Below are 23,050 nucleotides of genomic sequence, written 5' to 3' on the forward strand. Positions count from 1 at the left end.
AGAATTTACTATACACATACATGTTTTTATACACTCGACTCCTAAGGACCTATGAAAATCAGAAAATACAGAGAATGTAAAAAACGACAGCATGGGAACATTGTTTAAATCTTCAAGCATTTCAATACGACAAACTGAAAAATTCAACCAAATTTGGCACATTGGCGCAAAAAAATGCAAACACAGACTTTTCCACATCCACTCGCGGCCACAGTTTTTAATGAAAGGAATGGGATCTATCTCTATTCGAGAGATCGTTCGAAATTCTAGCGATCGCTAATAATAAGAGCCAATTACTTTAAAAGTGTGAACAAAGTTTTACGTCGATAGTCTTTTCGGCAGCCGAGCAGGAAAGTCGTTTTTCTTGAGTGCTCTGTGGATTACCGAAATTAATATCTCGCTTCTTTCTAGCGTTGGTGTTGTGTGGCGTGCGAATACGCGTCGTTATTGGTGGGGGAGCCCCGACTGCTGAACAGCGCCAGTGGTAGTGGTGCTAATCGGCGCGATTGCGCTGCGTTCGCGTGTGAAGGTGGTGAGTCGTGCTTGTTTTGGCGCGAGTGCTGAAAGGCGTGCTGATCCAGCATCAGCGAAGGTCGATTCCCGCAGTAGAGAAGTACGGAGCTGTGGTAGTGGTTAGTTGGCGCGTGTGCTGTGGAACCCCGACGGGGGGAAAGCGGACGGCATCGCCGCTCTGCAGTTGAGGAAACAGCGCAGGCAGTGCTGCTGATTCACATACATTTAAAGATAAGTGACAAAACCTTTACTTTTTTGCCTTCTTTATTCTCGTATATACATATATATAATTTAAATATTTTGATTTCGCATTTCCTCTCTTTTATTATATATAGCCATTCTTTTTAGTTTTGAATATATACATATTTTCATATATTTCATATATTAGTTATTAGCGGCATATAGTTCACAACCGCTATGGCGGTTGGTGGATTGCCTCTTCCACCGGACCTCTCATCTTGCTCAGAAGGTGACGAGTCCGCAATGGATTTTTCTGACATTCCGAATAATGGAAACAACGCTTTTTTTGACGTCGTTAGAAAGCGTAAAAGACCCCGTAAAACTGCCCAATTGCCCCATCCACTAATGACGGGGCAACTCGGGTTAAAATGTACCAGGTGAACCAACCTGGTCTTCGTTGGATCGTGTATTTTCGACCCAAAAACAAGCCTCTTAGAGTTGTACAGATGTGCAAATCTCTGAAGGAAAAATACTCAAGCTTGACCGAAGTTTACAAGGTCAAAGCTGATAGACTGAAGGCAACATTTTCGGATCCCCGACAAGCGAACGATGTCGTCCTGGACCCGAATTTCAACATCGAATACCGTGTTTATATACCGGCACGTGTAGTTGAAATTGAGGGTGTTATCACCGAACCGGATCTTACCGAGAAGGACGTGATGGAAGGTGGGGGATGCTTTAAAAATCCCTCCCTCCCAAAAATAAGAATTCTGGAATGCAGGAAAATGTATTCCAAGGATAATACGGGAAAATACTCCTCTGCTTGCCATATAACAATAGCTGGTGAGAGCCTTACGGTCGCATCAGTCTACATTCCACCTAGAGCTATTATTAACCGGTTGCAGCTGACACAAATAACGGAACTGCTGCCGACTCCACGCCTTATCCTGGGAGATTTCAATTCTCACGGTATGGCGTGGGGAGCACCTGGAGATGATAACCGGGCTATTCTTATTGAAAGCTTACTAGACGAGTTCGATATGACCCTATTGAACATACCTGGGTTAGCTACAAGAATAGCAAGGCCTCCAGTACGTGAGAGCACTTTAGATTTATCTATGTGTTCCTCCTCAATAGCTTTGGATTGTAAATGGGAGATTATTCAAGATCCCCATGGTAGTGATCATTTGCCAATAAGTATTTTGATTATGAGCAGGCTCCAGTCTGTTACCACAGTCGAAGTAGAGTATGATCTCACCCGGAATATTGATTGGGAAAAATTCTCGAACATGATATCTCAGGAGCTCGAAACAACCGACGAGCTTTCTCCATCAGACGAATACAACTTTCTTGCAACATTAGTTTTAGATAGCGCGTTGCAATCTCAGACGAGGCCCGCCCCTGAGAACAAGTTGAAAATTCGTCCTAACAAACAATGGTGGGACAAAGAATGCACCGAGATGAAAAAAACTCTGAAAAAAGCATACCTAGCATTCAGGAAAGATCATTCCATTCAACTTTTTGATCAGTTTAGAGAGGTGGAACTGAAACAGGCTAAACTGCACAAACTGAAAAAAAGATCGTACTGGCAAAATTTCATAAGCACGTTACCCAGAGAGGCTTCTATGAGCTATCTCTGGAATACGGCTCGGAAAATGCGCAATAGGTCCGACAACAATGAGGCTAGTGAATATTCTGAACGTTGGATCTATGATTTCGCGAAAAAGGTATGTCCAGATGCTGTCCCACCACAGCAGAAATTCAGCGACACAACGGCGATCGAACAACCAGAATTTTCAATGTTGGAATTTTCAATTGCCCTCGCGTCTTGTAACAACAAGGCTCCAGGACCGGACAGGATCAAATTCAATTTGATGAAAAACCTGCCGGATTCGGCCAAGATACGATTTCTTAAACTGTTTAATAAGCTTATCAGGAACAATGTGATCCCAAAAGCTTGGAGACAGGTTAAGATTATCGCAATCAAAAAGCCAGATAAACCTGCCGCAGATCACCGCTCGTACAGGCCGATTGCGATGCTCACATGCATACGCAAATTGCTTGAAAAAATGATCCTGCGCAGACTTGACAACTGGGCAGAAACAACTAACCAACTGTCAGAGACCCAGTTCGGCTTTCGTAGGGGCAAGGGCCCTAACGATTGCCTGGCATTGCTAGCCACAGAAGCAGAAATGGCTCTTGGCAGCAAACAACAAATGACCTCGGTTTCCTGGATATCACAGGTGCATTTGATTCAGTTTCAATCAAAATTCTTTCCGAGAAACTGCATCAAAGAGGATTCTCCCCTATATTAACAAACTTTTTGATCAACCTGCTGTCTGAAAAGCATTTACTTTTCAACCACGGTTCTTCAACAATAACACGAACAAGCTACATGGGTCTCCCCCAAGGCTCTTGTCTGAGTCCGCTGTTGTACAACTTCTACATCAGTGACATCGACACATGCTTGACGGACGGCTGCACAATGCGTCAGTTAGCTGACGATTGCGTAGTATCAGTCACGGCGTCTCTGGCTGTAGATATAAAAAACAGCCTGCAAAAAACGCTAGATAATCTGACCAGTTGGGCCAGCTGTCTTGGAATTGAGTCCTCGCTTGAAAAAACGGAGATGGTTGTCTTCTCAAAAAAGCGACCACCACCCCGTTTGGAGCTATTTCTGTCCGGAAGACCCATCACCCAGTCACCTAGCTTTAAATATCTCGGAGTATGGTATGACTCTAAGTGCACATGGGAAAAACATATCAATTACCTGAAGCAAAGATGCCAACCAAGGATCAATTTTCTTCGGATGGTAACAGGAACATCATGGGGAGCCCATCCAGAGGATTTGATACGACTCTATCAAACCACGATTCTGCCCGTTATAGAATACGGCAGCATATGCTTCAGAGGTGTCGCAGCTTCACACATGCTGAAGCTAGAGAGGATACAATACCGTTGTTTGCGTATCGCTCTAGGCTGCATGCAGTCGACACATACCATGTCCCTAGAGGTCATAGCTGGAATACTACCACTCAAAGAGAGGCTGTTTGAGTTGGCTTTTCGTTTCCTCATTAGATCGGAAATAGCAAATCCAATGCTTATTGCGAACTATGAGAAATGTTTGGAAGTTGTTCAGAAACCCTGTATGTCAGTATACCAGCGGTTCATGTCCATGGAGATAAACCCTTCGGTTGTTGCTCCATCCCGTGAGATTTCAACATCGCTCAACAATTCTTCTGTTGTATTTGATTTGACGATGAAACAAGAAATCCATGGAATTCCCGATCACCTCAAACCAACAGTTGTGCCATTAATATTTTCGGCAAAATTTAGCCACCTCCCAAAACAGAATTCCTTTTTCACGGACGAATCTGTGATGGATGGACATTCCGGATGTGGCGTTTTCAACACAGATCATCGCATATCTCGCAAACTGGCACAGCCCTGCTCCATATACGTAGCTGAATTAGCTGCCATACACAATTCGCTGCGAATTATCGAGCTCAAGACACCAGACAATTACTTCATCTTCTCGGACAGCCTCAGTTCTATCGAAGCTCTCCAATCGATTTAACCGGTCAAGCACCCGTCCTATTTCCTTCCGGAAATTAGACGGATATTAGAAGTGCTGGTTGATCGGTCTTTCATTATCTGCTTTGTGTGGGTCCCCTCTCATTGCTCAATCCCAGGCAATGAAGAAGCTGATTTATTAGCAAAAAGGGGTGCCATAGATGGAGATATATTTGATAGACCGATCACCTATACCGAGTATTTTCATCTGCCCCGACAACTGGCTCTGGAAAACTGGCAGGAAAAATGGGATAAAGACGACCTTGGGCGATGGATGCACTCGATCTCGCTCAAAGTGTCTACAAAAGCTTGGTTCAAAGGGTTAGATTTAACTCGTGATTTCATTCGAGTTATTTCGCGCCTAATGTCCAATCACTATGTTACAAACGCACACCTCTATCGAATAAACTTAGTCGATAGTAATCTGTGCGAATGTGGAGGGTACGAAGATATTGACCACATAGTCTTCGTATGCCCTAAGTACCACAGAGCAAGGGCCAAGCTTATGGATTCTCTTCGGAAACAGAAAGTGACGTTTATAATGCAAATACGGGATGTGCTTGCTAGCCGCAACCCCGCGCTTGTAATACCCATTTACGACTTTTTAAGAGATATCCAGTATCGAATTTGATTATCTCTATGCTTTTTCTCCTAATTTCTCCCAGCACAACAATCTTAAAAAGTTTCACGCTAATTCCGTTTTTTTCTTCTTTCTTTCGTTCATCTTTTTTATAGAAACATGAATCATCGCTTCTTTTTGAGAGACATGATCCACCGAACTTAGATTTTGATTTCAAAGAGATAATGAACCATCACCCTCAACGAATAGTAGTAAGGATTAGTATTTAGTTATAAAGAGAAAAACTTTGATGTTAATGTTAGTCGTAGGCTTAAATGACATGTATTTTTAAATTGTATTTTTAAAAGAGAAAAGATGAGAGGGTTTTTATGCCTGTTTGAGGAGGAGCAGTCGGGATACAGGCTCTACTCAAGCTGGCTTTTCCCTACTCCAAAAGATAATCGGCCCCGTTATGCTTCGCGGTTGGGCCTAAATAAATATTAGAGTTAAAAAAAAAAAAAAGTTTTACGTCTCATGTGCGGCTCTGTAAATCGCACGGCGCACGGGACACGGGCCTTTACATTCCAACGAATTGGGCAGGTGTCTTCGATTCATCCCAGCAAAAAACACTGCGGATGAAATGTCAACAATGCTCATGATGAAATCTTTTATCATTGTTGAAATATTTCTTGATTGGGAGTTTTGAATGTTCTTTTTTGCGTCTAGACTGGTCATGAAAAAACAGGAGCTGAAATACTATGAGGTAAGATATGTTTATGTGTTGTTCATGGTTTCGTTTTTGAAATCTCGGACCCATGTTTCTGTAGGCGGGCCTCCATTTGAGGTACCCATTCCTTTCCTCCACCCCGGTCTGTCCCAAACAAATCAGTTATCCGGCATGGTTCTTCACCGTTATCTTATCAACAACGTAAAACTACATTGTCACCTTTCCTATCGACGTACATATCAATAACATATTCTCACCCGCGGGGGGTTATAAACGCAGGTCAACCACAGGAGCAGCTCAGTCAATTAGAAGTCGTGAAAGCGAAACCGTCGCAGCTCGTCTCGAAAGCGCATTTCAGAATTCTTGTCTCGAAATTAGAATCTTATTCGTTGTGATTTTATTCCGTCGGCTTCATCGTGATTCGGCGCATTGAAAGTGTCTGTTTATTTCTACTGTTGTAGAAACTGGCATGCAGTTGAAGTTTACCAAAACAGTGGGTAACAGTGAAATTTCGTGACTAATTGTGGAGTTTTTGAGTATTGAGTAAGCAGTAAGGAATTGGTCGGAAAAGTGGAGCCACCTGATGACGTTTGAAGATTTCTGCGGAGGTCCCTTTTGGGTAAGTAAATACAGTTTGCACTTTTTCTAAAGATGATGCTGGTAAGGGCCTTGGGTTCTTATGAAATAAAAAGTCACTTCCAACGTACCAAAAAGCGATGTAAAAATTGAGTGATTTTTGTCAAAACAAATGAAATTTCTTCCAATATTTCATTGAACATCAATCAAATGGTATAAATTGATATTTTTATTGCGCAATAAAAAAAGATGATTATTCACAGTGAGATTGGAGAAAAAATGCCTGGTTTGAATTTAAAAAACAGGGTTATGATGTCGCATCAAAACTATGAATTTGAATGCCGTAATCCGGGGTGATATTGTGCCAGTGGGGATGAGATTGTGCCATACAAACCCATTGTTTGTCAGCCATCTCATGGTGATCACTAGATCAGCTCTCTGGAATAAGTTTCCTCGTGTTATAAACCGAGAAAGACTAGTCTTTTGACCCGGAAGAGATGGCTGACAAGTCACGAGTTGTATGGCATAATCTCATCACGGCTGATGGTACTCACATCGGTAAGAGCACATTTTTTATAATTGCAGAAAAAAAACAATGAAAATATAGAAAAAATTAAAGATTGGTATCGATTTACCAGCTCTCCAAGAACGTAACAGCGGGTGAGTGAATCAATCTAAAACATACAATCGAAACAAACCGGCATTTCTATAATCTAGGGAATCGATATCTTATCAAGTTCAAAAAATCCATTGTCATCGTTCCCATCAACACACGCTACGATACTCATTCTCACCCCCCACAAAAAATGTACAAACACGCAGGTCAACTGCTGGAGCATTTCAATCAATTGAAGGTCATAAAACCGAAAGCAATCCGCCTTCTCGTAAATTTGCTTCGGGAAGAACGTTTCAGAGCTTTAGAGTGCTGGAGGTTCTAATCTTATCAGTTTTGATATCGAATCATGTACCACCGTGACTCGGCAGATCGACTATGGCCTTTGGAAACAGCGGTCACTAAGCTTACCCGGCAGTGAAACTGAATCATTCTGCATGGAAAAGCGTGCGTTATAAATATTATATCTGATTGTAATGAACCCTAACGACTTCTGCGGTAATCAGTTTAAACGACGTTTGTTTTGCTCAACAACAACAAAAACACAAACTTGACTCTTGAATATGGTTACGTGCTTGAGTCTGATTTTAATAATCACTTTTGTAAGAAAATGAGAATGGTTTTTGATTTGTCCCGTTCACTGATAAAAATCAACTCTGATGTTTTTTCGGTAATAACATCATGCTTCTGATATTCACTGGTAAAAATTTTAATCAAATGATTCATTTTCTTTTTTTTTTGCCAATAAAACAAATTTATTATCCATTACTGAATGATAACCAAGATAGCAGCCGGTCGACATCAATCATTTAAAGACTTTTTTAAAGTAGAAAAGATTAGCAAACACTTCGTCATACACCCATCGCATGACGAGTTAGCCGTCTTATCAGTTCTAGCTATGACGTTAGCATCTAACTTTTTGTATTTTTTTGTTTATTGACAGGACGACACTTTAACATGGCGACCAGAAGACCCCGATCTAACATTCTGCTTCCAAAGAGTAATCCTGCAATGGGTTCCGTGCTTTTTCTTGTTTGTGTTTTCCATTTATGAAGCGTACAGGATAGCAACAAGTCACTATCGGGATATCCCGTGGAACTGGATTAACTGCTCTAAAATGGTTGTTTCATGTATTTTGATGATACTTTCCTGGATCGATTTAGGAATGGTTGTCAACTATCACAATCAAGCGGATGTATTCGACGTTCAAATTCTCGTAGCAATCTTCAATGCGATAGCTTATGTAAGTTATTATCTACTCAATCAATTCTTCTGATATTAACACTTCACATCACCCTAGATCACTACCATTGCGCTTTATTACTTCTTCCGTAAGTACGGTATTCGTACCTCAGGAACGATTTTCATCTTTTGGTTCCTCAAAGCTTTCTTCGGAATCATACAAATGAGAACGGAGGCAATGAAGCACGCCCAGCGGGACTCCCCGATTGGTTCAAGTGACACCGTAATCTTCGCCGAATATCAATTTGTTAGTTACACACTGCAGTATTCCCTCATCTGTCTGATGGTCCTAATAGAAACCCTACCGGATCAAGCGCCACGCTATAGTGACTTTCCGAAGATGAAAAATCCGAGTCCGGAACTCAAATCAAGTTTCTTCGTCAAATTGCTGTACATGTACTTCGATGCGTTCACCTGGCGAGGATTCCGGAAACCATTGACCGATGACGATATATACGATCTCAATCCGGATGACACATCCCGCGAACTTGTCCCACCTTTCGATAAGTACTGGTACGAGAGTGTCGAAAAGGGACGACGCAAACAGATGGCTACCGACAAAAAGGCTGGCAAGGTGAATCCGGTTTACAAACCGCATTCAGCGACCAACGGGTCGACTCTACCGGCAATGGTTAAAGCGTATGGTGGACCGTTTTGGTTTGCTGGAATGCTACAGTTTTGTATATCTGGCTTACAGTTCGCCTCACCTTATCTTATGCAGTAGGTAAAGAAAGTTTAAAAATTCAATTAAAACCTTACGGGTTTTTCTACTTTTTCCAGAGAGCTGATGGGAAACATTGCGATGAATGGACCGTTTTGGTTGGGCATGATGATCACTTTCGCACTATTTTTAAACTCTTTCCTGATAGCTCTATTTAACGGACAGTACTTCCGGAAGACTTTCTTGGTTGGATTTAGAATTCGCACCGGGCTGATCAGTGCTATTTATCGTAAAGCTCTGCGTATTTCTAGCTTGGCTAAGAAGGATACAACAGTGGGAGAAATTGTTAATTTGATGGCCGTGGACGCACAACGGTTCTTCGAGTTGGTTCCCTATTTACATGTGCTTTGGTCTGCACCGTTGATCATCGCACTTTGTATTTACCTTTTGTACGAGATTTTAGGCCCATCCGTGTTTGCCGGACTGGGAGTCATGGTGATCATGATCCCTCTCACTGGGTATATAGCAAGTAAACTGAAAAATCTACAAGTTGAGCAAATGCGTATCAAGGATGAACGAGTCAAGAAAATGAACGAAATTTTAAGTGGCGTTAAAGTGCTCAAACTGTATGCCTGGGAGCCCAGTTTTGAGAAGGATATTGTCAACGTACGTGTGGAGGAAATCAGAATTTTGAGAGGCATGGCATACTATGGAGCAGCTACGTTTTTCGTGTGGAGTATGGCACCTTTCCTGGTCACGCTGGCTTCGTTCACTGTTTTTGTTCTGGTAGACGAAAACAATGTGCTCGACCCACAAACGGCATTCGTTTCGTTGGCTCTGTTTAATATTCTACGCTTCCCGCTTGCTATGTTTCCGATGATGATCACCTTTGCGATGCAGGCTTGGGTGTCGGTCAAGAGAATTAACAAATTCATGAACAGTGAAGAGATAGATCCAAACAATGTGACTAACAACCGAAGCGAAAATGCACTGTTAATTAAGGAAGGTACTTTTACCTGGGGAGATGAGACACCAACGTTGAAGAACATCAACCTAGCTGTGAGCAAGGGTAAACTTTCTGCGGTGGTCGGAAGTGTTGGAACAGGAAAAAGCTCGCTGATATCCGCCTTGTTGGGAGAGATGGAAAAAATTAAAGGCACAGTCAATACAGATGGGCGAATTGCGTTCGTGCCGCAGCAGGCGTGGATTCAAAATGCGACGCTTCGAGAGAACATTCTTTTTGGGAGAGTGTTTGACGCACAGAAATACGATCGTGTTCTCGAAAGTTGCGCTTTGAAACCCGATTTGGCTATGCTTCCCGGTGGGGATACAACGGAAATCGGTGAAAAAGGAATCAATTTATCAGGTGGACAAAAACAGCGAGTTGCCTTAGCCAGAGCAGTGTACGCCGATGCGGAGATCTACCTATTCGATGATCCTCTCAGTGCAGTTGACGCTCATGTTGGTAAACACATTTTTGAAAAAGTAATTGGACCACAAGGAATGCTGGTTGGCCGGTCACGGCTCCTGGTCACTCATGGAATATCCTTCCTACCGTACGTGGATGAAATTTTCGTCATGAAGGATGGCGAGATCTCGGAAAGTGGTACCTACAAGCAACTGATCGATCAAAAGGGTGCGTTTGCCGAATTCTTAAGTCAGCATATACAAGAACTGGATGAAGAGGATGAAGAGCTGCAAATCATTCAGGAAGTTCTGAACGATGATGTCACTCGAAACATTGTCCAGCGGGCGATGTCCGTTCGATCAAACAAGTCTGACGGAAATGGAGGAAGTAAACGTAAGAAAAAGGTTAGCCGCCAAGAATCTCGTAATAGTAACAAACCCCTGGAGCCGAAAGCGGCGGCGGCAGTAGGAACTGTTCTTATTGAAAAGGAGGAATCTGCCACGGGAGGAGTTAGCTACTTAGTCTATATAAAGTACTTCAAAGCCATAGGATGGAATTTAGCATTCTGGTCCATTTTCTTCAGCATACTCAATCAAGCGTCGGCAATGTATGGAAGTGTTTGGTTATCGGACTGGTCTGAGGATCCGGAAGCTGCCACTGATTCATCTGTGCGTGATATGTATCTTGGTGTTTACGGTGGCCTTGGTGGAGTACAGTCACTTGCTTTGCTCGTTGCATCGATTACATTAGCACTAGGGTGCTTAAAGGCAGCCAACACGATGCACAACAATTTGCTGGAAAGCACTCTACGAATGCCGATGTCTTTCTTCGACACCACACCACAAGGCCGTATAATGAATCGCTTCTCCAAAGACGTAGATGTGGCAGATAACACACTTCCTAATTCAATTCGAATGTGGTTGTTGATGTTTTTCAATGTCATTGGCGTGTTTATCATGATCGGCATTTCTACTCCTATTTTCTTAGCAACTGTTCCGGTATTCCTCATCATTTACTACATAATCCAGAGACTCTACATCGCCACTTCTCGTCAATTGAAACGTCTGGAGTCAGTCACCCGAAGTCCGATTTACTCACATTTCGGCGAAAGTATCACTGGTCAATCGACCATCCGTGCCTATGGTGAACAGGAACGTTTCACGAGAGAATCTGAGCAACGCGTGGACTATAACCAGATGATGTCGTATCCTAGCATAATTGCAAACCGTTGGTTGGCGATTCGATTAGAGATTGTTGGAGCAATAGTCGTGTTCTTAGCAGCACTGTTTGCCATGTTAAGCCGTGAAACTATCGGAGCAGCGATGGTAGGATTATCAATCACGTATGCACTAAATATTTCCACCGTCCTAAGTTTTCTAGTGCGGATGACCGCTGAAGTAGAGACAAATATCGTAGCGGTTGAACGTTTGGAAGAATACACTGTACTACCTCGAGAAGCAGACTGGAACAGAGGAACGGTTGATAAATCCTGGCCAGATCACGGAAAAGTGGACTTTGCTGACTTCAAAATTCGTTACCGGGAAGGGTTGGAACTTGTGATTCGGGGTATCACATTGAGTGTCCAAGGTGGAGAGAAAATTGGTATAGTAGGCAGGACGGGTGCAGGCAAATCTAGTCTGACTTTAGGATTGTTCCGTATAGTGGAAGCAGCTGGCGGTCAGATCATAATCGATGGTTTGGACATCTCCCAGATGGGACTTCATCAGCTGAGAAGTCGTCTTACCATAATACCCCAAGATCCTGTACTTTTTTCGGGATCGCTACGTATGAATGTGGATCCGTTCCGAAGCTACTCGGACGATCAAGTTTGGAAAGCTCTGGAATTGTCTCATTTGAAATCGTTTGTTAAAGGGTTGGCGGCAGGTTTAGAGCACGAAATAGCGGAGAATGGTGAAAATCTGTCAGTTGGTCAACGGCAACTGATTTGTCTCGCGAGAGCCATCCTTCGAAAAACCAAGGTACTAATACTGGATGAGGCGACGGCGGCAGTCGATTTGGAGACCGATGATCTAATCCAGGTTTGTTTTACCTTCTTTATTCGTAGAATGTGTTCGTAACTTGAGTATTTTACAGAAAACAATTCGATCGGAATTCGCCGATTGTACCATTCTGACCATTGCCCATCGACTGAATACAATTTTGGACTCGGATCGCGTGTTGGTGCTCGACAAGGGTCTCGTAGCTGAATGTGATAGTCCGCAGAAGTTGTTAGCAAATAAGAACACTATATTCTATAGCATGGCGAAGGATGCGGGAATCGTGAGTTAAACAGACACTAGGGATTGGAATCTCGACTGGGGAAACAGAGTAGTATATTTTCGATTCCAAAACATACATACAAACATACAAACTGACGTTTCCAATCACAAACTACATGCTAGCATAGTATAAGCTGAGAGGCCTTCGACAGAGGTTTACTACTTAGTTTGACCAGTTTAGTTTTATGTTTAAATTTTTATGCACATAATATTAGTAATTATTTTGTTGACGAATAAAGTCCGAAATTTTATTTAACTTTCTGCCATTTTCTTAAATCTAGGTATGAAACGGCAAAACGGGAAAGACAAAAGACGTTATACCTCAAACGAAGCAAAAGTTTTTAATTTTCAAAATTCAAGTTTTTATTCGACTTTCATAAAATGTTCATGGTTTAAAAAAAAACAATGAAATTTATTTTTGCATTATTGTCTACTTTTCTTTTTGATATCCAAATGCATACACTTTGGCTTTAATCCCGGCCATAAAGTTTTGCACGATTTTGGAATCGACAATCTTCTGCATATTTATCTATGACTAGCTGGCTCGGCAAACTTCGTCGCGCCTATTTTCGTGTTTAGTTAAATAATTTTAAACATTGCAAAATCATTGATCCCTTGTGATTTGTTTATATTGTTTGAAATGATTGGTTTTATCGGAATGACAACATCCTCGACTTTTGGCTTTTGTACATCACCTCTATTCCGGAAATACCCATATTGAATGGTATTCAGTTATTTTCGTTGTTTTCCAGAAACTGAAAGTGGTCATCTACGAATTCAAAATGATGTCCAGGGTCCATGCTTGGCTTCTATACATCATTTCGATTATGGAAATATCCATATGTAGTAGTATTCGGTTATTTTCGGCTGTTTCCCAGAAATTGCCATCTTACAATTCAAAATTGTGTCTGAGGTCAATTTTGTATCTCCTTGCATCATTATGGTTCCAATGATAATCATATTGGGTGGTATTTGGTCACCTTGGGCTATTTTTCAGAAACCGTAAGTCGCCATCTTGGATTTTTAAATGGTTTTAAATGGTAATTTTATTTAATGGTAATTTCTGACTCTTGAGTGTTATTCTGGTTTAAGAAACACCCATATTGGGTGTTATTTGGTCATTTTCCGCTGTTCTTCAGGTTTAAGAAACACCCATATTGGGTGGTATTTGGTCATTTTCGGATGTGTTCCAGACACCGGACGTCGCTATTCTACAATTCAAAATGTTGTCTGAGCTCGATTTGTGGCTTCAGTGCATCATTACGATTTCGAAAATAACAATATTGGGTAGTATTTGGTCATTTTTCACTGTTTCTCAGAAACCAGAAGTTGCCATCTTGGATTTCAAAATGGCATGTGAAATCAATTTCTGACCTCTGGGTGTCATTCTAGCTAGTATTTGGTCATTTTCAGCTGTTTGCCAGACACCGGAAGTCGCCATCTTTGAATTTAAAATGGTGTCTGTGATCGATTTTTAGCTTCTGTGCATCTTTCTAGTTCCAGAGATACTCATATTGGATGGATATCGGCCATTTTTGGCTGTTTTACAGAAGCCGGAAGTTGCCATCTTACAATTTAAAATATTGTCTGAGGTCGATTCGTGACTTCAGTGCATCATTACGATTCCAGACATACCTATATTGGGTGGTATTTGGTCATTTTCCGCTGTTCTTTAGAAACCGGAAGACGTCATCTTGGATTTTAAAATGGCTCCTGTGCATCGACCCGATCATTTTAGGCTGTTTTTCGGAAAATATGGTTGAAATATCTGTTAAGTTTGTATGGGAGACCTCCCTCCCTTTCCAGGGAGTGTCAAACCAAAAGTGAAATTTGCGTTTGATATGTATAATAGCCCTCCCATCCAGAAGTGGGAGGGGTGTCGAACCACCATGAAAATATTTTTTGCTTCCAAAAACCAAATGCCAAATATGGTTCCATTTACTTGATTAGTTCTGAGTTGTGAAGAAATTTGAGTTTCATTCGTATGAGCCCTTTCTTCCAGAAAAGAGAGGGGTGCCGAACCACCACGAAAAATTTTCTTGCTCTCAAAAACCTCAACATATCTAATTTGGTCCCATTTACTTGATTATTTCCCGAGATGTGCAGAAACTTGTGTTTCATTTGTGGATGAGGGGTGTAAAAACATTATGGACATTAGGGTGTCCCAAAAAAAAAATCGATGTTGAAAAAGTCAAGGTCCTCAAGGTTGTGGGATTGTTTTTGAATATTTTGCATGGTCCAGTTCAGCATTGCATTCAGTTTTTTGACTCCCAGAGCCCATCAAACATCACAAAAAAATTAATTTTTTTAATAATGTTTAGATAAAACCCTTCAAAACACAAATAAGAAAAATTTCGATCAGAAACTGAAATTTTCATTGCAAAGCGAAATTGAAAACGAAAATTTACATGAAAAAAGATACTTAATATCTTATCGGGGAGCTGAGATATTGGCATTTTTCTATGTAATGGAAAACTATGCATTTCAACAAATATGGTCAATAATAAAACAGTTTATTTTGGGAGATAAAAAATAACAATGTTTAGAAATCAAATGCATTTTTTGATGGCTGATAACTTAGTAGAAGGTTTAAAAATTCCGAAAAATCTGCGAAGAAAGTTAGAAGGAAAATTATGATTTTTAGTGCCTTCTAATAGAAAACTCAATGTGGCTCGTAATATGTAAGACATAAAAACATGATGTCTTCGGTAAAGTTTCTTGTTTTAAGATAACCTAAAACTTTGTCGAAGACACCTTGCGTCTATCTTATCTTGATTAAAAAGTAATTTTTTTATCTCACTCATTGGATGGCACTCATTGGAGGTGGCGTGATCCACTCACAACCAACCCAACTGGTCTAAATTCAATCCTAGCCGACACCGGGAGATTTTCTGAGGCGAAAAATCTCTGGGATCACGCCTTCCACCGCATGAGGAAGTAAAGCCGTTGGCGCCGGTCCGTTAATCAACGGGTCGTGAGTTAGGGTCCTGGGTGGAGTCGCCTCTCCGGGCGTCGGTGATTGGCACAATAACAGTGGCAGAACTAGCTTACTTACTTTATTGGCTAACGGACCGTTCACCTTTTCCTGGTTCTCTACTGAAGATAGTTTTGGCGGTTCTCTCGTCAGGCATCCTGGCTACATGTCCAGCCCACTGAAGCCTGCCCCGCTGTATTACCTTCACTATATGTAACAGCACGTTAGTATACCTGGTACAACTCGTGGTTCATGCGTCTGCGCCACACTCCATCTTCTAGTTTACCGCCAAGTATCGATTGCAGAACTTCACGCTCAAAAACTCCGAGCACTCGTCAATCAGCTTCCTTCAGCGTCCATGCTTCATGTCCGTAAAGGGCCACCGGGAGTATCAGCGTTCTATACAGCGCTAGTTTTGTGCGAGTTTGCAAACTACGGGACCTTAGCTGGTTACGCAGTCCGTAGAAAGCCCTGTTCGCAGCTGCAACTCATCGTTTCACTTCACGGCTCATATCGTTGTCACATGTCACAAGCGTACCAAGGTAAACGAATTCGTCAACCACTTCAAATCGTTCTTCATCTATCTCCACCTTAGCACTAACACCACGGGGACTCCCACGCTCTTCTAGAACTAGACCAACGGTAAATAAGCGAGAATAAAAAAAAATCCTGACACTTCTCCGAAAATACCTTATGGCTATAATCAACATTTGAATCACTATTTAGGAAATTATACGCACAAACGGCAAAATAAAACACTGTGCAATGGAGATATTGAGCTTTAGTGGCATTGTGTGTGTGTGTGGAACCTTTCTAGATCCCACTGTTTGGCAGTGATGTAGTGAAAAAAAAGACAGTTGCAATTATCTTTCATTTCTGCAGCTATCTTTGTTTCGGGATCTAGAAGGTGTTAGCTCTACCGACCTTCGAAGGACCCTTTACAGAATGACTGAGTACTTGCAGTACATTCCGGAGTAATTTTCCAATCGGTAAGCCCCGCCTCAAAATAATATTAGAATCTTGCAGATTTTATTATTATTTTCAGACTTTCAATTCGTTTGATACATTTGTATCGAAAAAATTGACCCGTATTTAATAGCATGATATATTTATTGACAAGAGGATGCAGAAATTCAACTGTCGTACTGCACCAATATTAAACACAATCATAGCGAAATGCTAAGCTAAAAAAAAGCGCTCTCACCATTTAAAATCGATCCACATCCTATTCATTGATGCCCATCTGTCGATTGTCATTCAGCCTGGATGAAGTTGCATGAAAAATTTGTTGGCTTCTGTTGCGAAAATCTCTCCTTATGGCGGCTTCGAGATCTTTCGAGAAGATCTGCAGAATTTTTTGGTGTTTTCTTCGTCAGTTTCAAGATGTTTTCTTCTTCAGTTTCAAGAGACACCACTTCAGTCCTAGCCTCATCTTCATGAACCGACCTGCATTGTAACACTTAAACACCTTTACCAAAAACAATAAAGAAAATATATCCAGCGAGAAAACTATGACGCAGGAGAAAAATCACGTCCGTTCACATTCGTCAATATTGAGCTTTAGTGGCATTGTTGTAAAAACGCCAATATCTCAGCCCCCCGATAAGATATCAAGGATCTTTTTTCATGTAAATTTTCGTCCTGAATTCCGCTTTGCAGTAAAAATTTCAGTTCTTGATCAAAAAAACTTTTTATATGAGTTTTAAAGGGTTTTATCTGAAAATTATGAGATGTGAGTCAAATAATTCAATGCGATGCTGAACCAAACCATGCAAAATATTCAAAAACAACACCACAAAAATAAAAAAAATATATGAAAAAGTTTAGGAATCGAACAGATTTGAAAAAAAGTGCAAAAGAGTGGTTTTGTAGCTTGAAAAAGTCATTTTTTCATGAATCAGGTTTGGGCAACCTGAAAACGATTTTTTAGAAAGTCGAAATGTTCTACAAAAATGCTATAAATAACATTATCTTTCAATTTAGGGGTGAGCACCTTGACTTTTTCGACATCGATTTTTTTGGGACATCCTAATGGACATGTTTGTTACCCCAAAAAACATCCACCTGCCAAATTTGGTTTCATTTATTTGGTTGATTCTCGAGATGTGCAGATATTTATGTTTCATTTGTTTGGAACCCCTCTCTTACAGAAGAGGGAGGGGTGCCGAACCATTATGGACATATTTGTTGCCTCTAAAAATATTCACATGCCAAATTTGGTTGTATTTGGTTGATTGGTTCTCGAGCTGTGTGAAATTTGAATTTCATTTGTATGGGACGTCTTCCATATAGAAGAGAGGTGTCAAACCACCAGGATATATTTGTTACCCGTAAAAACATCCACCTGCCAAATATGGTTCCATTCAAAGTTGCTGATTATCACAATCATTCATGATTAATCATCGTCGCTGCTCACTAGTGACTTGGTACTAAAGCTGCAGCCTATCGCATCATCAAGTGCGAATAACAGTGCTTACTGAACTGTTTGGGTGTATTCTATCCTTTACTTCTTCTCCTGCTATTGTATCTCACTGAGTTACCACATTCGGCCACCCGAAAAAAAGTTACTCACCATCAATTCGACTAACAGCTGAAGCGAACGAATCTAACGAAGCGAACGAAGCGTCGGGAAAGACCAATGACGTTTACATGAGCATGAGCATGAGCATGAGCATGAGCATGAGCATGAGCATGATTGACCGCCCGCGGTTGCTACTCCGTTATTGCCAGATCAGCTGTAATTACACAGAGAACCAATGGATGATGCTTGGGATTAACATTCATCCTCAATGTGTAAAAACTGGTGACCTTAATCTTTATATTAGGCAATACCAGCGCCGGCCGCATCCGAATGCAGGTCAAAAAAGGAGTGTGTATAGGAATATGTTGACGTGATACTCGCTTTATTGGAAGCCGAGAACACCTCTGCACTTCCACGAGAAATCACTGGGATGTTGGAGAAAAGGGTAAGGTTTGCAGCAGATTTCGTTTTGGTAAACGATGCGCTGAGTTCTAATACCGGGTTCATAATACCAAATATCGCGCGTACGAGTTCATTACATCTTTTACGGAAATCATAACGCGAACCGAACTCATTCCGGTTGATGATGTAACACCGCAAAAATAAAGCGCACGCAAGGATACCGAACCGGACTCAAATATTCGAAAATCTGTTTATGAAGTCATTATGCAACTACCGAAACGTATCTCTCATTGATTCATCTCAGCTGACTACACAATGTTACGAAGCAACCAGATATGCATTAACCAAAAACAAAAAAAAGGAAATATATAGACCCTCAACACATACTGCAAGCGGTCAGCAAGAGAACTTCAAAAACGGCCTATTTGCTTGGCCATTGCCGTTTGAAACGAACGAAAAAAGAAAGAAAAAGAAAAAAAGTATGTGTGCGTTGACAGACGAGTCGCGTATAATCCTGATATTAATTGCAAATAATTGCGATATTAGGTGGCGATTAATTACGATGTTTTGTCGCGATTAATTATTTACGATATTTATCGAACGAACGGAGCCTACTCCGAATCACTGCGTGCTGGAATAGAACCTACGGGTGGACAGTCTGCGAATAAATGGTTTGGTACACCTCGGAAGTCACAAAACACCGAAAATCCATAGTTGAGCAAAGCTCACCTGGGCCGAAAACACGTTTACCCCGGAAAGTTATGCGCGACCGCTCTATTCCCTCTTACCGACGCATACGCGGAGACACGGTATTTCGCGTTGATTACCACTTACTTCTTGAATAATGAAGCGAAGATACCTACTGAGTATGAAAAACTGGCAAAGTTTCATGCATTCATAGCTAGAAATTTTTACAAAATGCAAATATGCATATCTAGCAAGACCGAGTACTAATTAGATTCAAGAAAATGCCAAAACAATCGCAATCAGAATTTATTTGCCATGCTAACCGACAAGATTTCTACTTAATTAAATTAAAAACTGTCTATGTGTTTCAGTTTTTACTCAAAAGCTAGAAAAATCATAAATCAAGGGCATAAAACTGCTCAAAATGAAAGCAGAGAAAAAAAAAACAAAAAAAAACATTGGTTCCCTTTTGCCATGCAAATCAAACAAAAGACACAGGCAAAACGTCACCAACACTAATACTTATCCTTTAATTCCCGCGTCCTCTCTGAACTATCATGCTAGTGCGAGAACGTGCCGCACGCAAGAGCAACGGTCATCCTGCACTCGCACTTCTCTCGCTTTTCCTTGTTCACATTGCACTTACTCACACACACTTATGACAAGGCAAGGGCTAGCGGGAAACGTGCTCCGCCACCGAAAACGAAATGCAGCTCTCACAAATTAGCCACAAAATTGCACGAATCTTTCACGGATTTCAACATTGACGTCACTCTCACCGATAATACGAAACCGCCACATTTCGTATTACCTTTTACTCCACCCTTTGCACTTAAAATATGACGATTACGCGACGGGAAGGCTTAATAAAATACGTCGACATTATTGCACTATCTCCAACCGTACTCGACAACCCTCGGAACACTTCATCGCGATTCAAATCAAACACTCGGAATTCACACCGAAACAACAGCGGCCTTCATTCAATAAACGTAGACACATCACTTTTCCAGATAGAAAATATATAACTTATAAAAACTTGAAAAAACGATGAAAAATTCCGACGAGAAACATTTTCACGTCCGTTCTTGATCACAGCTTGCTTCGATCGGGAAAGACCAATGACGTTTACAAAGGAAAAAAAAACACCGTTGGTTTTGGTAAGAATAGATTCGTACAAGACCCAAACAAACGTCGCCGCCTATGGTGGGCAAGCGAATTGTCTGTTTATCGAATAGAGTGTTCGATACATCTGAGAAGGGATGTATTCTTGACAGAATAAATTTTGCGGAATATAATTTAAGGAATTAGTTTAGATGTTCACACGTATTGTTCGAGATGTTTTAAAAGAAAAAAATGACATTCTTTCAATGTATGTTCTTATTCTTATGTTTCTTGAAATCAACTGATTATTGGTTTCTGAAATTTAAAATGAATTTAACAAAACTGAAGCATCGATAAGGCACCTATATTCTATTGCCCCTGTAGCAGCAGCTTTATCCTCCACAACATCCTTCATCTTTGTTTTTAACGCGCGGCAGTTCATCACTGCTAGACTCTTCCTATTTTCACAACTACAACTACGCAGCACTGTTGGCTGAAGAAAGCTAATCGCTTTGGTTCACCCAAAAAAAAAAAAAGACCCGAAGAATATGACTGATGCAAATCGTACGAACGATGCAAATGAAGTGAATGATGCGAATCATCTGAATATTCTGAGTGATGAGATTACCACGGAAAAAAACCTCTGATCTGATCGGGTCCGAAGTGAAGATGGTGCGAAGAGAAAAAAAAACTTCTCATACGTGAGTCACTCACCATGGCACGGGACAATCAACGCGTTCGTTTCATTTATGAGTGCATGCTTTGTTGCCACTGATCTGAGTGCTTCTGGTTGCAGACAACATATTTGAGTGTAATGAAGTGATATTCAGCAACACTGGTTCCATTTACTTTGTTAGTTCTCAAGATGTGCAGAAATTTGTGTTTCATTTGTATGGGACCCCTCCCTTCCAGAAGAGGGAAGGGTGTCGAACCACCATCAAAACTTGCTCTCAAAAACCTCAACATATCAAATTTGGTTCCATTTACTTGATTTCTCGAGATGTGCAGGAACTTGTGTTTCATTTGTCGAAATCCCCTCCCTTCCAGAAGAAGGAGTGGTGTAAAAACATTATGGACATGTTTGTTACCCCAAAAAACATTCACCTGCTAAATTTGGTTTCATTTATATGGTTGGTTCTCGAGATGTGCAGATATTTGTGTTTCGTTTGTTTGGAACCCCTCCCTTACAGAAGAGGGAGGTGTACCGAACCATTATAGACATATATATTACCTCTAAAAATATTCACATGTTAAATTTGGTTGTAGTTAGTTGATTGGTTCTCGAGATGTGCGAAATTTGTATTTCATTTGTATGGGACTCCTTCCATATAGAAGAGGGAGGGGTGTCACTCCATTATGGATATATTTGTTACCAGTAAAAACATCCACCTGTTTGCATTTACTTTGTTAGTTCTCAAGATGTGCAGAAATTTGTGTTTCATTTGTATGGGACCCCTCCCTTCCAGAAGAGGGAAGAGTGTCAAACCAACATGGACATATTTGTTACTCTTAAAAACATCAACGTGCCAAATTTAGTTCCATTTGCTTGGTTATTTCTCGAGATGTGCAGAAATTTGTGTTTCATTTGTATGGGACCCCTCTCTTCCAGACGAAGGAGGGGTCTCGAACTATCTTAATCACCATTCGCTGGCCCTAAAACCCTTATATACAAAATTTCACGCCGATCGGTTCGGTAGATTTCAAGCCTATATGAATCAGACAGACAGAGCTGCATTTTTATATGTTTAGATTTATTGATTGGGTGCAGGCCTGCTACCCTATCCTCGTTTAAAAATTGGGGCAAATTGAGCACAAAAAAGTCATGATGATGCAGTCATGATGATGCAAGGTAACTCTATTTTTTGCTATCAGATACCTAGTATTTCTCCTCAAATAACTGCTTTACAAAATTCCATTTTTATATAATGGATTATATAATTATCATACCACAGACTAACAGACATAACACTTCGAACAAATTTCCAATAAAATCATCGTTCGGTTTATATCAGTTCTTTACGTTAATAACACTACCGCCATCTGCTGGCGTGTTCGCGCTGCGTCTTGTATTTCGACATCACGCTAGCGTGTGCATGTGTCAAATTGGGAACCACAAAATATGTATGAGATTGCATGGCAGTGACGGTGTTTTCGCGCGATTACTGTTATGCGATTGATAATTTGCAATGATCGTTTTTTGGCGATGGAGCTAGATTCCCGTGTTACATTTTTTTGTCTGCGACCATACTTTGTTTTCTGTATACTTTATGTACTATTTCTCGAGCCATAGTTCTTTAAAATGCTTGTCTCAAGTGCAGAAACACGAACAAGTAAAAAGTAAAGTTTAAGAGTGTAAAAATGCAACATCGCACAGTTTATTATATTAGAGATATACTTGAAATAGAACTAGCTTGTTCTGTGATTATGCAGTGAATGATTTATTCCAATCGGTGAAAGTTATATCCTAACTTGCTTTCTAATGTAAATACACAGTTACAACAAACAATAGGTTTCTATAACTATCGTAGCGATGTGTTGTAGGGGAACTGTTCCACTATTCATCTCAGCCTATATATTCATCTCATACAACATGGAAGCACAATGGGACACCGCCGCTAATTTTTGCTAATAAATCACACCAGTGAGCGCAACTGTTTGTGTATTGCCATCTATTGCCTTGCCTGTGTAACGATCGAGTGACTATTTTTGAGTTCGTGTTTTATTTCGCTTTTTTGCTCGATTTTGTTATTGTAATTTCACCAAAGTAACCCTGTCGGCTATCGTGATATCCGTCGTCGTGGTTATAGTGAATTCATAGTTTTTCTATTAACTTTTTTGTGCAAATTCAGAAGAAGTGTTTTCTAGTTAAATCCGAGTCTATCTTCGCTTCTACTGCTTCGTTCATTGCTTTTTTCCGCCGAAGCGACATCTGTGAGTAACAACTGCAAGCTTCATCGCCTTTTTGTCATCGCCATCGCCTGCAAGCGCCGTGTACGCCAAACGCCTCCATTTATGCCGTCCGAGCGACAGA

The 23,050-nt window shown here is 40.8% G+C and overlaps 1 protein-coding gene across 1 annotated transcript; it reads left to right on the plus strand.

The window, feature by feature from the left end:
* The first annotated feature begins 5,869 nt into the window (after positions 1-5,869).
* LOC129731349 (multidrug resistance-associated protein 1-like) lies at positions 5,870-12,757 on the plus strand. The gene is made up of 5 exons (XM_055691249.1): positions 5,870-6,171; positions 7,685-7,984; positions 8,042-8,703; positions 8,764-12,091; positions 12,147-12,757. Exons 1-5 carry the CDS (start codon positions 6,136-6,138, stop codon positions 12,339-12,341), a joined length of 4,521 nt encoding a protein of 1,506 aa, XP_055547224.1. The 5' UTR covers positions 5,870-6,135; the 3' UTR covers positions 12,342-12,757.
* The last annotated feature ends 10,293 nt before the right edge of the window (positions 12,758-23,050 follow it).

Source organism: Wyeomyia smithii, chromosome 3 (assembly GCF_029784165.1).
Source record: "Wyeomyia smithii strain HCP4-BCI-WySm-NY-G18 chromosome 3, ASM2978416v1, whole genome shotgun sequence".
NCBI classification, from domain to species: domain Eukaryota; kingdom Metazoa; phylum Arthropoda; class Insecta; order Diptera; family Culicidae; genus Wyeomyia; species Wyeomyia smithii.

Coding starts and splice junctions, on each gene's coding strand:
- LOC129731349 (XM_055691249.1), top strand. CDS start 6,136: ATGACGTTTGAAGATTTCTGCGGAGGTCCCTTTTGG. Junction 7,985..8,041: donor TCTTCAATGCGATAGCTTAT/GTAAGTTATTAT, acceptor ACATCACCCTAG/ATCACTACCATTGCGCTTTA. Junction 12,092..12,146: donor AGACCGATGATCTAATCCAG/GTTTGTTTTACC, acceptor AGTATTTTACAG/AAAACAATTCGATCGGAATT.